Below are 16,252 nucleotides of genomic sequence, written 5' to 3'. Positions count from 1 at the left end.
ATTGAATTATTTTTCCATCTGTCAGATTGTCGAAGAAATCAAAATGGACATTTCGTTAGTTTTGGCAGGGTAGTAAATTTTTTTACCCTACTTTGCTCATCTAATGAGAGAACTAATAAAAATTGTACCTCGCATCAAACAACTCTGTGGTGGACATTTGACTGACATTATTTTTAAAACATAAAATATTTATTAACGTGATATAAAAAAATCCATTTAATGTAAAATTAAATTTGTTTTATATTTTAAGTTCAAAGTTCATTAATTCAATTACTCTTATTAAATGACCCTTTACTTATCTACTCTGTTGTGTCAATCAATATTTCCGCGTGCACAGTAAAATTTTAGAGAAATTAACAGATTACGCGGCGACATCACAAATGCGCGCGGCGAAAGTGGGGAGATTTTTGGACACAGTCCGATGTATTAAAAAATGATTATACGCTCCTACTGGACTATTTTTAATTCTATGATCTTTATATATATGATTCCTCTTTACGTATGATGTCACTGAACTCCTAAACGGCTTAACTGATTTACGTGCGGTTTTCTGAGAAATGTAGATCTTTGCGCTGCGCGTGTTCGTGAATATTAAAATTTTCAATCAAATATGAAAAAAAAGTTAGAAGCATAAATCTTTATTTCATCGACCTACCATGGTTGCATTCGGCGAAATTGCATGAACAAAAAAATGGAAGGATAATTTTTGTGTTTAAAAAAGTTTGTTTTTGAAATGAAAGAGTGACTCACAACGTTGGGCAGTCGCCTATCAAACCGGGGGCTGCCGTCGGGACTCTCTGTCGGACTGTAGAAGTCCCCTACGCTGGTCAGGTCGCTGGGGCCTAATCTGGGCCCCACGGGAAACAGGAGGGGTCCCGAACCTTTAGCAAACCACAAAACATCATTATTTATTATTATTATTGAGGAATAAACAAAATTATTTTGCAACATTATTTTGGTACGTGTATTTGTACATACACTTCAATATCAATACATAGATGGCGCTCCAACTCGCTTGTGAATGGTTTCTCGTTTAGTAACATATATACAAAAATCAAAAATGTTACCTGTGTGGATATTCGCTAATAAGCGGAATGGGGAATGTTGTAGTACCTACTTAAAGTGGCCACTTAACCCAGCCAATGACAGGTCATAAGCCCTGTAAACGCTCGAATATCCATAATCCTGAATTTGAAAAAATTCTACCTCATCTCTGTAGGGATATAAATAAAAAAATATTTTGTTTTATGAACCACTAATTTATTGTCACAATCGACTAGCTTCGGCAACTCACGTTGCCCTCTTCAGGGTTATATAGTGACATGGCATATTATTAGACTAAGTGGAATAATCGTACAAATCTTCGAAAAAAGTATCTGTTCTTCCCCCAAATACGGTAGAACAATATTTTTTTTGACTTTGGCAACACCGATAAACACATATTTATAAATAAAACCACTGCTTGTCCCTATTTTTTTATCTTCTGTGACTATTTATGACATTTATTGGCGGTCAGGGTTGTGTAGTGTGATTTTTAACAAAAAAATATTTCAACAGAGATGAAGAACTTTTAAGAGAAGGTAATATAGAAGTCCAGGCATCTACAGGGCTTATTACCCGTCAATGGCTGGTTTAAGTGGCCACTTTACAAACTGTGTAACATTCACCATTCTGCCTATATTTGAACATCTATATTCCTTCAATTCTTTCATCTGTTGATGTTTGTGAAGTTAAAGAGCTGAAATCTTTATTTATGTACTCAAAATTAGACAGCGGAGAGACTATCAATCCCTCTCACTTCTGTTCACTGTACTTCATGGTCCTAACGCTCCAATATACCTCCGTCGACGCTTATCAGTTCATAATTTACCTCTTCGTTCTAATTCTCAAAGCACCATCTTAATTAATAACCAACCACAATTCCTCTTTCTTCTCTAACTCATATAGTGTCCATGCGGCTCCACTGTGGAATCATCTCCCATCCACCATCAGAGATGTTACTACATTATCTCTGTTTAAATCACGTCTGAAGAAACATCTCCTTTCTCTTCCTTAATCTCTCCTTTCCTCTTTTTTCGCTTTTTCCCATTGAGTAATAGTATTGATTTAAGGTAATGTATATACAAATACCTTAGAGGAATAATGCGTGAACCTATAGAGAAGCCCTATCACTATGTTTCATAGAACACAAGCGATGTTGGTTAGCAACAAATTGGTGGAGATGTTGTTTTGTTTGACAACAAGCACATAACGGTTTTATCGGATGCTTTTGTCGCTGTGCTTGGCTTTGTTTGTAAATAACTTGGATATTTACGTTATAATAAATAAAAATCCACAATGGTGAATTGCAGTATGTTTGGTTGCAGCAGTAGGAAGCGTCAAAGCTGTTGAAGGAGACAGTTTTCACAGGTAATTGATGCCGAATATTTTCCCATGACTTACATTGATTTTTGGCATTTATTGTCCTGAGACGTGTATTTTGTTGCTTAAAAACTTTCCTTATATCAACATATTTACTTCAGATACTACTTTTTCCCAATTTAGGGGATAAATTTGTGAAGTAAAGTATGTTTACTGTTGATAATGACAGTTGACTACGGGCAATATGTCGGGGCCGCACTAGGCATCCATATAAAGTTTGAGTCTTTATCGAGTAGAGGTCGATTCGAATTTTACTCGAAAATAGCAAAGTTAACCTTGAAATCGCATCTTAAACGACGTGTCCAGATTTCAGGCCGCTACGACTCGCCGTTTCGGAGATGTGACGGCCAAACAAACAAACTCAACACAGGACTTTGGTTCCACGGAGTTGGGATTTATGTTTCAATAAATGTAACATAAGTATGTTGTGAATAAAATGAATAAATAAATAAAAAAAAGCAAAAACACAGTTTTATAAAATAAATAAAGGCAAATTATAGAAAAAATAAATTGGAATAACCCTGCAACAATAAATATCGCTTGTGTTCAACAATATTTGAGTATGTCCAAATGCTTGCAGACTGGCTGGATTTCCTCTTTAGGGAGTCATTCATATTTAAATTTATTTCAACAGAGAGGGAAAACATTTTTGAGAAGGAAATATAGAAATCAAGGCATTTACAGGGCTTATGTACTTATATTTTACTTCACAAAAGTCAACAGATGGAAGAGTTGAGGAAATGTGGATGTTCAAACATGGACAGAATGGTAAATGTTACACAGTGTGTAAAGTGGCCACTTAAACCAGCCAATGACAGGTCATAAGCCCTGTAAATGCCTAGACTTCTATATTCCCTTCTCAATTATGTTTGAATATCCTCTCTGTTGAAATAAATTTAAATCGCTTGTGTTCTTTGAAACATAGTGATAAGGATTCTCTATAGGTTGACGCATTATTACTCTAAGGTATTTGTACATAAATTATCTTAAACTTACTTAATATCCAATAGTAATAGAATGGTTTTCCTTCATTTGGGCTCCTCTATAGCTTGGCGCATTATTACTTTGAGTAAAAACCTCATTTACAAACAAATGAATTGAAATTGAATCGGCGATTACCAGATCCGGAGAACAACTGCTCCTGGGGCAGCACCTTGCAGTCCAGGAGCCAGGCCTCGGCCCAGCACAGCGAGAAGGAGACCAGCACGAGCAGGACTTGGAACACGGGCTGCGCGGTCCCCAGCCACTGGGCACCGAAAACACAGCGATTAATTCATACCGGGGCCTCGATCTTCTCAGGGAGATAAGGACGTCATACCTTCACCATGGTGGTGCTGGTGGATTTTTATAAGCTGGCGCGTGCGCTACACTTACGCGCATACGCATTGCGTAGTATCCGTGAATAAGCGCATGGTATGACATCGCACGGCATACATATTATGAAAACAATCTCCGTCTCTCTCGCGCTCAGACGCGCTTATGAGCGTGACATAGACAACTATTGCTTTATTAGTTGCTAATGATATGGTAATACGATATACACACAGTTCTGCCCCTATTTGAACATCTATATTGAAGGGGTGAAGTGCTCTCCCGAAACTGTAGTAGTGTTAAATTATTATGAAAATAAAACTTTGTTATTAGTGTTACACAATTTTTATTACAATATTTGAGTTTGTACAAATGTTCGTAGACAAAAGACTGGATTTCACCGCCTCGGGAGTCATTAAGATTAACAAATTACAACAGAGATGGAGAATACCTTAAATAAGGGAATATGGAAGTCTAGGCATTTACAGGGCTTATGACCTGTCATTGGCTGGTTTAAGTGGCCACTTTACACACTATGTAACATTCACCATTTTGCCTATGTTTGAACATCCATATTTCTTCAATTCTTCCATTTGTTGATTTTAGTGAAGTTAAAGAGCTGAAACCTTTATTGTTGCGAAGAGAATTATCTGACTGAATTATTTCCCATACTAGGCAACGCCTGAAAACAATTGTAATTTGTAAATCTTAATGACTCCCGAGGGGGTGAAATCCAGTCTTTTGTCTACGAACATTTGGACAAACTGAAATATTGTAATGAAACCAACTGGTCCAAGAAGAAATTGAAAAATTGAAAAATTGTTTTGAAAAACACTATTTGAAATATAACCTTGTATACTCGTATTATAAGCAAGGTAAATAATAAAGCAACTCCCATATAAAAAAAAAATTTAAAAAACTGACATACAACGAGCATATAGATAATACAGTAAATAAATCACTGAAATTACTCAGCTTCATTAACAGAATATCCTCTGATTTTACTAATGTCCGTACAATCAAAACTCTTCATTGCTCGACTGTTCGCCCTCTTCTAGAATGTGCCTCCTAGAATAGTGGTCTGGTCTCCATTATACGTCAATCGCATAAGTCACATTAGTCCAACATCGCTTGCTTCGAAAAGTAGCGTGGATGCTTGGACTAGAGAGAGGTCATTATTCTTATGCTGATATAGAGTCAATGTTCAATATTTATAGTCGACAAAAACGTAGAACTAATATTGACTCCATATATATGTTCGGCATACTAAATGGTATAATCGATGTGCCATCGTTACTGGGACAGGTAAAATTATATATTCCGACTCGTAGGTCGAGAAACAATGAAGAACTGTTTATTGATCAGCATAGAACAAATCATGGCCTTAATTCTTCAATGACCCGTCTTTATCGTATTGTTAACTCGAGACAAGATCATCTGGACTTTTCTGGTTTAAGTTCACAGCGGTTTAAACGAGCACTAAATAAATAGTCCAGATCTTGTCTCAATGTCCCTTTTGTTTGTCAATGCTTCTTTCTTTTTTTTAAATGTTTTAAACTATTCTTTTATTGTAATATTTAAACCCTATGAATTGTATACATGGACAATGTCCGTTAATAAATAAATAATAACTTTAATATCTCCATAAATATACTAGATGATGGGCTGACATTTTCGGTACTCGTTCGTTCCACAACATTTTTTTGATCAAATAATTAATGCTCATTGGGAACATAAAAAGCGTTTTATCTAAAATCGGAGATATCACCAATACAATAGAAAGTTTACCAATGTGTCGCATGTTGCATTCAAAGTAAAAGAGTAATTCTAATATATAATTGTCTCGCACACTCTTTACATCTCACTCCCGATACTACGGGTATATTTGGGAGCGAGAGAGACACTTTTTATACGTCAGCAACGTTTCTTGTACTTCTCCCAGACGCCTGTCAGCTGCGTTAGTAGTTTCCCGACTTTCGTTGGGGGCGGTTCTTTTGCGCGCACTGACAGCATGAATTTATGTTTTTAGCAATTAGATTAAAAATGTCATCACTTTTGACTTCAATTATAAATAATTGAAGCAAGTGCCGATGAATATTACACTTTTACAATTTAAAATCTCTCATTGTTTGCGTGTGTAGTGACTACACAGCACCGTAACGCGTGGATGTTTTCAGGACAGTAAGGAAAAGGTTAAAATAGTGAATATTCAAACATAGAATTGATTTAGTAAATGTCAAACTCTGATCTTCTCCCCATCAGGGGTGCACTTTATTTAAGAATACGATTTTCAAAAATGTATTGAATGTCAGTTAATATTATTTTAGTATTACCAATCCAGTAAAAAGTAATAAATGGGTAGAAATTATAAGGAATTTAAGGAAATAATCCGATTGGGACCCACTAAAAACAAATGCTGTTTGTAAACATTCAAATATATATTTTTTTTAATACTAAAAAATAACATCCTATGTTTTAAGTATAGGCGTTCTCGTCAAATGCAGCCCTGTGGTCTATAAATAAAACATTTGCGCTCCTAACTCTTTTCTATTTAGCAAATTGAAGATTTTAAGATCTATAAATATGCCCATGCCAAAGCTCGTCATTTCTCAAAAAACCAGTAGTTATTCGGTCTATCGAGGACACACACACATTGCCTTTTGTAATAACATGTGTATTTTATAAAATAAAGACTATAAAAATAATAGAGTAAATATTTGACTCACCTCAAATATAAATACTTTGGCTATTAAAAATGTGCACGTGCCACTTGTAGTCAACTGAAATGGAAATAAATATATTAGATAACAAATGGAGCATAGGGCACCGCATTGGTACACAAAATATAATCAAATTCAACCAACAATGTCATACATATGAAAAGATATGAAAAAAAAAGATAATATTGCCAATGAGAAGAAAAACCGCATCAAAGCTCATTGTACAATAGAGTAGGCCGATGATGTATGAAGTTTTTTATTTTATTAGACATGAAAGTGAAAGGGGTCTAGAAAGTTGCATTTTGGATCACATTGAATGTGAAAATTATTTAAAAAAATATTCCATACTACTTTTAAAGTTTTAAAACTACCGAAATGCAAACAGTTTACACTCCGCGCAACTGATTCCGTTGAGCGCCAGGCGAATATTGACGAAAGCAATGGCTCATTAAAACAATGCTACCCATTTATTACACAACAAAGTGCAACTCACGCCCTTAGATGCTTATTTAATAAGGTTTAATGCACATTATAACATTTAAAAATCGAAAATAAGTCTCGCTGCGGCATTCAATACAGACTGTAGGCGAGTCATTTTATTCATCGATAGACCTGCGTAGATACCATTACAATAATCGACTCTAAATTGACGAGCGGCATCAACTGGCAAATTTTTGCATATGCATTTAATGTATTTATTTATTTATATATATACGCCCAATGGGCATTTTTAAGGACATATTTATACACAGAAAATTATTATAAAGGAAAGTAGAAAGACACAATGGTACGGTATATAGTAGACTCGGTGGGAGTAGAAGCGGGAGAGAGGTGTTTATAATTGAATTTGATTCAGTGATCGTTTGAAAGAAGACAACTTGTTATCAAAGAAATCAACACTGGTATGTTTGTTGGCAGACCTGAGAATTCTGGGCACAGGGGAATGAAAACCATAGTTAGTTCTATGGTTATCGGTATGGAAGAGTAAGTTTTGTCTGAGGTTTCTAGTTGGGATATTTAGTTTATCGAGCTCAGTAGTTCAGGCGCATCAAAGAGCGAATTGAGAATTGGCAGACCTGAGAATTCTGGGCATAGGGGAATGGAAACCATAGTTAGTTCTATGGTTATCGGTATGGAAGAGTAAGTTTTGTCTGAGGTTTCTAGTTGGGATATTTAGTTTATCGAGCTCAGTAGTTCAGGCGCATCAAAGAGCGAGTTGAGAATTTTAAGTAGGACTAGAAGGTCGGATTTATTGAGATTTTATTTATTTTAATCCCAGTGAGTGAAGAATTCACATCCCCCTTTTCTCAATACGATGAAGAATTTAAAATTGAAAAAAAAAAAATCAATTTTGGACTCGTGTACTCACGGCTACGACAGTCCAATGGTCGAACTTGAAGGCGGCATAAGCCAGCAGCAGAAGTAAAAACCGGATGGCAGCGGCGCCGACGACGTCCAACATGGAGGTGGCAATCTTGTACCCGATCACTTCTTTCTGCCACATGTCTGCTATGGCTTCGCCCGTCAACTGAAACGAGAGGAAAAAATATGCAGTCGAATTTATTTGCAGTGCGCATTTATAGGAAATACAAACATTTAATCCAAATGGACAAACTTTTGTAAATTGACCACGGAAAAATTGTACGGTATCTCACAAAACCAAACAAATTGTACTGTATTTAAATTTATTTTAACAGAGAGGGAAAATTTTTTGAGAAGGGAATATGGAAGTCTAGGCATTTACAGGGCTTATGCCCTGTCATTGGCTGGTTTAAGTGGCCACTTTACACACTGTGTAACATTCACCATTCTGCCCAAGTTTGAACATCCACATTTCCTCAACTCTTCCATCTGTCGACATTTGTGAAGTAAAAGAGCTGAAACCTTTATCACGTGGGTGAGATTCATCCGGCTGAACCAAATCACCTACTAGGCAACGCCTGAAAACCAATTTTTCAATTTTTATACTTCTTCTTTTATCGGGTAGTAATTCAACAATGTTTGATTATGTCCAAAATGCTTGCAGACTGGCTGGATTTCCTCCCTAGGGAGTTGTACTTCACAAAAGTCAACAGATGGAAGAGTTGAGGAAATGTGGATGTTCAAACTTGGGCAGAATGGTGAATGTTACACAGTGTGTAAAGTGGCCACTTAAACCAGCCAATGACAGGTCATAAGCCCTGTAAATGCCTAGACTTCGATATTCCCGTCTCAAAAATTTTTCCCTCTCTGTTAAAATAAATTTAAATATGAACAACTCCCTAGGGAGGAAATCCAGCCAGTCTGCAAGCATTTGGACATAATCAAACATTGTTAAATTGTACTGTATCTCATAAAACCAAACAAATTGTACCGTTTGTCATAAAACCAAACAAATTGTACTGTATTTCATGAAACCAAACAAATTGTTCTGTATCTTATAAAACCGAACAAATTGTACCGTATCTCATAAAACAAAACAAATCGTACTGTATCTCATGAAACCGAACAAATTGATTCTTGTTCCGACGATAAAAATAATCGATAATATAGGAACTAATGCAATGCCCTGGAAACAATTGCGCGACACAGTTGGCGATAGTCCTTACCATGACGGAAATGAGCCAGAGCAGAGCGGTGAAGAGGAGGTCGAATGTGCAGAAGAGACAGAAAAACCGACGCACGTCCGATATACGCGGTCGCGTACGGGCATTCTGTCCCAGCAAACTCACGTTGGAATTACCTAGAACAATTGAGTACATTTAACATTTGAGGGTATTGGAAGCAAACTTGGAAATCTCCATTGAAGGAGTACTGAGATATTTGCGAAAAACTTTGAAAAAAGAATTGTGAGATTTGTAATTATGCTTCACCGACTCGATGGAGAATGCTAAGTTTACGGTGTCAAGTAGTGTCATTAAAATCTGTTTTTGCAAGATTTAGAGACAGATTTGAATTACGCTGTTATTTCGGTAGGTAGGTTTTTATGCATAGTTTATTTTGGCATCAAGATGTCATTTTTTTAAATTTATTTCAACAGAGAGGAAAAAATTTTTCGAGAAGGGAATATGGAAGTCTAGGCATTTACAGGGCTTATGACCTGTCATTGGCTGGTTTAAGTGGCCACTTTACACACTGTGTAACATTCACCATTCTGCCCATGTTTGAACATCCACATTTCCTAAACTCTTCCATCTGTTGACTTTTGTGAAGTAAAAGAGCTGAAACCTTTATCATCCATATTCCCTTCTCGAAAAATTTTTCCCTCTCTGTTGAAATAAATTTAAATATGAACAACTCCCTAGGGAGGAAATCCAGCCAGTCTGCAAGCATTTGGACATAATCAAACATGTCATTTTTTCTAAACAAATATCTAATTCCCTACCATCAAACATCAAACCTGCATTCTACACAACTAATAATATAGGAACATTGTTGAAAAATCACAAAGTCCATAAATATAATTAATCTGGAATATACCGATTAAATTGTAATGATTGCGATTCAATCTACATTGGAAAAACTAAAAGAAACTTTTATATTAGAACCACAGAAATATAGTCATTTATAATTATATTATTGTTATCAAAAACATTTTTCTCTTTGTGGTATGACATTTTACACTTATTTGTTTATAAATTTGTATAAATCACTTAAATTTTTTTATTACACTTCGACCGGTTTCGAGGTTACTACCTCATCGTCAGGAATTTAACTAACTAAGCGAGATCTGTATGCTAAGATAGAGTGATGTGGCGTTCTATCCTCTCTGCCTGCCCTTACGGGGAAACGGCGATATGGTTTGTTGGTTGTTGTTCAATAAATACTGTTTTTATAAATAAAAGTCGGATACGGAAATTAACTTTTTGTAGGTTGCCTATAAAATAAATCACCGCTCGCCACTGGTTTATGCTGTAATGTAAAAATTAAATGAAGAATTGAAAAAATTACCCAGCAGTTGGCGGGAAAATGAGGAGTTACTGGCGAGTAGAGACTCGGCCACCTCTCTGTAGTAGTCCCTTTGCTGCTCCATTCTAGAACACACCACATATATTCTTCAGCCAACAAATTTACTCGTGATATCATCGGGTTTTTTGCACAAGCACAATCATCTCCCGTCCACTACTATTATTACTACGGATAACTTATATAGCGCCATTTTCGTGAGGGCGCTTAACATAGTGATTCTATGGATAAATAAATTTAATTGAAGCTTTTAAATTTGTAATTTAATTAAAACAATTTATCAACAAAATTTTGAGTTTGTCCAAATTTTTGTAGACAAGGACTGGATTCAACTCCCTGGGGAGCTGTTTATATTATCATATTACAACAGAGATGAAGAATATTGTTGATAAATCCACCTGGTACATGAAGAAGTATAGAAATTGAAAAAATAACATTTTCAGGTGTTGCCTAGTATGTAGGTGAAATAATTCAATTTGATGAATCTCACCGGCATAAATAAAGGTTTCAGCTCTTTAACTTCACAAACATCAACAGGTGAAAGAATTGAAGGAATATAGATGTTCAAATATGGGCAGAATGGTGAATGTTACACAGTGTGTAAAGTGGCCACTTAAACCAGCCATTGACAGGTCATAAGCCCTGTAGATGTCTGGACTTCTATATTACCTTCTCTTAAATGTTCTTCATCTCTGTTGTAATATGTTAAGATAATGTTTAATTTGGTTTTACAGCATTTTAGTCAAATAAAATATAACGCCACAAAATACTTCGCAGTTTTTTATTATGGTATACAAAGTGAAGTTGGTTGATTTGTCATTAAAATTTATTACTAGATATGTAAAGTTATTGTTTTTATTTCCAATCATTTGTATAATGTATTGAGTTTGTCTTTAATTTCTTAAGGGCAGTGTATATTATAATATGCCAATAACTTATATATTGATTGCTTCCCTAATTAAAAACCCCACCGCACGCCCCCGGTAGATACCATTACAATAATCGGCTCTAGACACTACAAACGCATTTATTAATTGACGGGCGGCATCAACCGGCAAATTTTTGCATATGCATTTAATAATAACACAAGAATTAACTTATCGTTCTACTCATTATCAGAGATGTTACTGCAATATCTCTGTTTTAATCACGTCTGAAGAAACATCTCCTTTCTCTCCCCTAATTTCTCCTTCTCCCATCGAGTATTGAACAGGGTAATTTATATACAAATACAGTCGTATTCAAATTTATTTCAACAGAGAGGGAAAACATTTTTAAGAATGGAATATGGAAGTCTAGGGCTTATGACCTGTCATTGGCTGGTTTAAGTGGCCACTTTACACACTGTGTAACATTCATTATTCTGCCTGTTTGAACATTCACATTTCCTCAACTCTTCCATCTGTTGACTTTTGTGAAGTAAAGAGAGGACATGGAATGAATAAAATTTATTTATTTATTTATGTATTACAGAGTTTCTTTGTTTCAGGTCCCGACTAGCTAGGAAATTCCTGTGTTTAGGAACGACCTTATTTTTTACATGTGTTTTTTTAAATCTATTATTTTATTAAATGATGCTTAATGAATTCAAAGAATAATAATAACATATGAAAAAATCATTATAAATATAAATTACGAGCATAAGATAATACAGTAAATAAATCACTGAAATTACACGGCTTCATTAACAGAATATCCTTTGATTTTACTCATGTCCGTACAATCAAAACTCTTTATTGCTCGACTGTTCGCCCTCTTCTAGAATATTGGTCTGGTCTCCATTCTATGTCAATCGCATAAATCACATTGAATCAGTCCAACATCGCTTGCTTCCAAAAATGGCGTGGATGCTTGGACTAGAGAGAGATAATTATTCTTATGCTGAAATAGAGTCAATGTTAAATATTTCTAGTCTACAAAAACGTAGAACTAATATTGACTCCATATATATGTTCGGCATACTAAATGGTATAATCGATGTGCCATCGTTACTGGGACAGGTGAAATTCCATATTCCGACTCGTAGGTTGAGAAACAATGAAGTACTGTTCGTTCATCGATCAGCACAGAACAAACTATGGCCTTAATTCTCCAATGACTCGTCTTTGTCACATTGTTAACTCGAGACAAGATCATCTGGACTTTTTTGGTTTAAGTTTACAAGAATTTAAACGAGCACTAAATAAATAGTCCAGATCTTGTCTCGATGTCCCTTATGTTTGTCAATGCTTCTTTCTTTTTTAAAAATGTTTTAAACTATTCTTTTATTGTAATATTTAAACCTTATAAATTGTATACATGGACAGTGTCCGTTAATAAATAAATAAATTAGAAAACATGCAAGTAATAATAATAAAAATTGAATCATAAAAATAAATTAGAAAATATAGCATTAATAGTAAAGAAGTGAGACATAATTATTATAAAATAGAAAATTTACCGATAATAATAAAAATTGAAGCATAAATACACATTTGAAAATATAACATTAGTAATAAAGAAATTAAACAAAAATATAAATTGGAAAACATACCGATAATAATAAAAATTGAAGCATAAATATAAATTTGAAAATATATCGTTAGTAATTAAAAATTGAAGAACAAAAATAAATTACAGAATATACCATTTATAATTAGAAAATTAAAGATACGTGTAAATACTAGTATTCATAATAAAAAAAAATATAAGAAAATAAAATAAAAAATAAAATTTTTAAAAAAATATAAGAATCATTTGTAAATTATTTATTTATTTATTTCGACGGCTTACGCTTTTGACAAAGTATAAAATAATATAGAAAAACAATTATAATGAAACAAAACACCTACACAAGTATAGAAAATATGGATACATAAAATAAAATCATCAGAAAATAAAGACACAATCAAGGAAAATAAATAAGAAATTATAACATGGATATGCCGCAAATTAACAATAATTAAAGAGTTTAAATATAAAAAGTATCGAAGTAACAGAGGCGATGTATCATAGCACAAACAGTCAAACAAGTATAACACTTTTTTTTTTTTTTTTATACGCCTTCACTCGTTTGCGAGTGATTTTGGAAGTATAACACTTGGTACATTTTTTAAATTTAGAAAAGAGGTGATTAAAAAGTATTGATTTTAATTTGTATAAAGATACATGAAATAAATCTAAGTTTCCATGTTTGTTCGCTAACATGTGGAGCCGTGGACTAGGTGAGTATTCGGCATAGTTTGAACTATGCAAATCAACAGCGAACGAAGTATTTTGTCTCGTCCCACGCTGTCTCACAAAAAAATTCACACAATTTAAAAGTTCGGGACTGTCAAGAACATTATTGAATAACTTGAAAAGCAGCACTAAATCTGAAATTTCCCTTATATATAGTTGGATAATTTATAAAGCGCCATTTTTGTGAAAATCACCTCAAGGGCGCTGTACAATAAATAAATATCTCAGTACGTCTTGCAGCTACAGAGCGCATGGACGGTTGGGATTCTAGTTCCTCGTTTTCAATTAAGATCAATCAAAAATTATAATAGATAGGAGCTAGATTACAGGACGTCTTGCAGCTACAGAGCGCATAGACAGTTAGAAATTTAGCCCCCATTTACACATTTTAAAAATTGACAAATAAATTTAGTGTATTAAAAAATAATAATAATATGAATAGTGAAAAGGAGTAAGATTACAACACGCCTTGCTGCTACTAAGCGCATAGACGATTGGAATTCTAGACCCCGTTTACAAAATTAAGGTATTTTAAAGTTGATATATTAAAGCTAGATAACCAATCATCGTGCAGCTACAAAGCGCATGGATGAGAGGAATTCCAGCAAAGTTAAAACAATATCAATAAATTTATAAAAAATAGAGTATAGTAGTAAATTGGTCAAGTGTTCATACCAAGAAGTAAGCAATAAAAAACTAAATAAATCAAACACTGTTTCAACTCCATGGTTAACAAAGGGAGATAGATGTCCGAAGAGAAGCTTTTGTAGACAGTAGGTAGATATCGTCGCCATGTGGCCCGCTGGCTGCTAGATAGTTTCTGGAAACGCAAGTGTGTAGTACTACTCGTATTATGCCTTTTGTTCCAATGACTCGGTGTCCATTTTGGTCCGTATTATTTCGTTTTATGAGACGCAACATTCCTGTTCAAATTCACTTCATTACATGAATATTACACAAACGCGTATATTAGAAGGCAGATATTTTCCACTTTTTCCCTTCTATCACTAATACATATTAATTTTAACTGCTTCATTAAACATTTATAGTTTCGCTCTTCGATTTGGATGTTTTATTTGAAATTCATAAATCTTAAAAACCTGTGTACCTTGATAAATAAGATTGTGTAGATAAATAAGATTGATGAATAAGATTGTGAATTTCCTGGAGAGACCACATTACAAATGAGGAGGTTCTCCAAAGAATCGAAGGTGGAAGGCACCTGCTCAGGACCTTGTCCGAAAGGCGAGCGAGATGGATCAGCCATGTAATACGTCAAGAAGGCCTCCTGCGTGTCATAATGGAGGGGATGACCGAGGGGACAAATTCTAGGGGATGCCCACGCCGAGAGTACCTGGAGGACCCATTAGAGGACGTGCGCTGCTCATCATATGCTGACTTTAAAAGAGCCGCACAAGACAGGGAGGAATGGATGAGAAGAATGAATGTAATTGCTGCCAGCCAATCCCAGGATTGAGACCAGAGAAGAAGGTTTGTAAAAATAAAACAAAGTGGTTAAAAATAAAGTTGTTTACATTCATTTTATTATTACGAATAGCCACGGAGTTAGAGCCTCAAATATAATTATTTTTATATTTTTTCAAATTATTATAACCTATTTTTTTAGACAAACGCAAGTCCAGATAATTTTAGTAAAACGTTACAACGAAACAAAGAAATGGTCGCAAAATCCCGATCTGCATATTTCTTGAAAGTTGACATGTTTGCACTTAAAATAACTTCAAGATAAGATATATATTATAATGTCAATGACACATCGAAGGGGCGACATACCTTTGTAATGTTTTTTCTCGTATTTTCGAGGTCTAGTCCTTTAGGAAAATTCCTATCATTTGGATGTTCCCTTTAAGAGACCATGGTGATTCATTTAAACACGGCCAAAACGAAGCCGATTTAATACCGACATAAAGAAATAATATAACACAATAACAATTCTCAGCTGACAAGTAAACAAATTTGACAATTGACCATAGATTAAATATGTTTTATCTACAATTGTCAGTGTAAGAACAGAAGGGATTCAGATATCGTTCGAATAAAAATATTCAATCATTCGAATAATGTACGAATACACAGAAACCTTTTGAAAAATAGTTTTTATTAATTTTATTTGGAGGTTCAACGAGGATACAGAAAATATATTCAATTTGTAAGTAAGCATTCTTATTGCTATTATTTGTTATACGAAGACAGCCTTTGCTGACGCCCCTATATCTCGTGTACTGTTTTTTGTCTGCGTTGTTGTTGATTCAAAAAAGCATCCAAACCAAACGGTTTTTGAACTGGTTACCCGAAACGGAATAGACAACTAGACTACTTAGACATGTTGATTTATTCCAGTCTGAAATTACCCTGCTGTAAAGTAAGTTTTTCTAGGGATTGTGGTGGAATTGGGAAATTGGAATCCTTTGGAATTTAATTATTTATTATTTACGCGTTGCCAGCTTTATTGAAATCTACTGATTAAAAAAAAGAAACAGCTGTACTTATTTATATATAAATTACTTAAATGTGTCAAAAGAGAAAGGAGGGTAGATTAAGAAAGATAAAGGAATAAATGTTTCTTCTGTGAGTTAGAGAAGAAAGAGAAATTGTGGATGGAAATGAGCGTTGAA

The 16,252-nt window shown here is 34.4% G+C and overlaps 1 protein-coding gene across 1 annotated transcript; it reads right to left on the bottom strand.

Annotated features, from left to right (window-relative positions):
- Positions 1-750: 750 nt before the first annotated feature.
- On the bottom strand, positions 751-15,613 carry LOC148281119 (steroidogenic acute regulatory protein-like; the record flags this gene model as incomplete). Its single annotated transcript, XM_088227273.1, has 7 exons — positions 15,411-15,613; positions 10,383-10,465; positions 9,041-9,174; positions 7,822-7,980; positions 6,459-6,512; positions 3,541-3,667; positions 751-881 (listed from the first exon to the last, which is right to left on the bottom strand). Coding segments are annotated over exons 2-7 (687 nt in total), but the record flags the coding sequence as incomplete, so codon positions are not given.
- Between the last annotated feature and the right edge of the window lie 639 nt (positions 15,614-16,252).

This window comes from Micrasema longulum, unplaced genomic scaffold (genome assembly GCF_059751315.1).
Source record: "Micrasema longulum isolate JH-2025_06_02 unplaced genomic scaffold, ASM5975131v1 h1tg000497l, whole genome shotgun sequence".
NCBI lineage: Eukaryota > Metazoa > Arthropoda > Insecta > Trichoptera > Brachycentridae > Micrasema > Micrasema longulum.
Note: the sequence above shows the minus strand (reverse complement) of the source record. Positions and strands in the feature narration are given on the sequence as shown.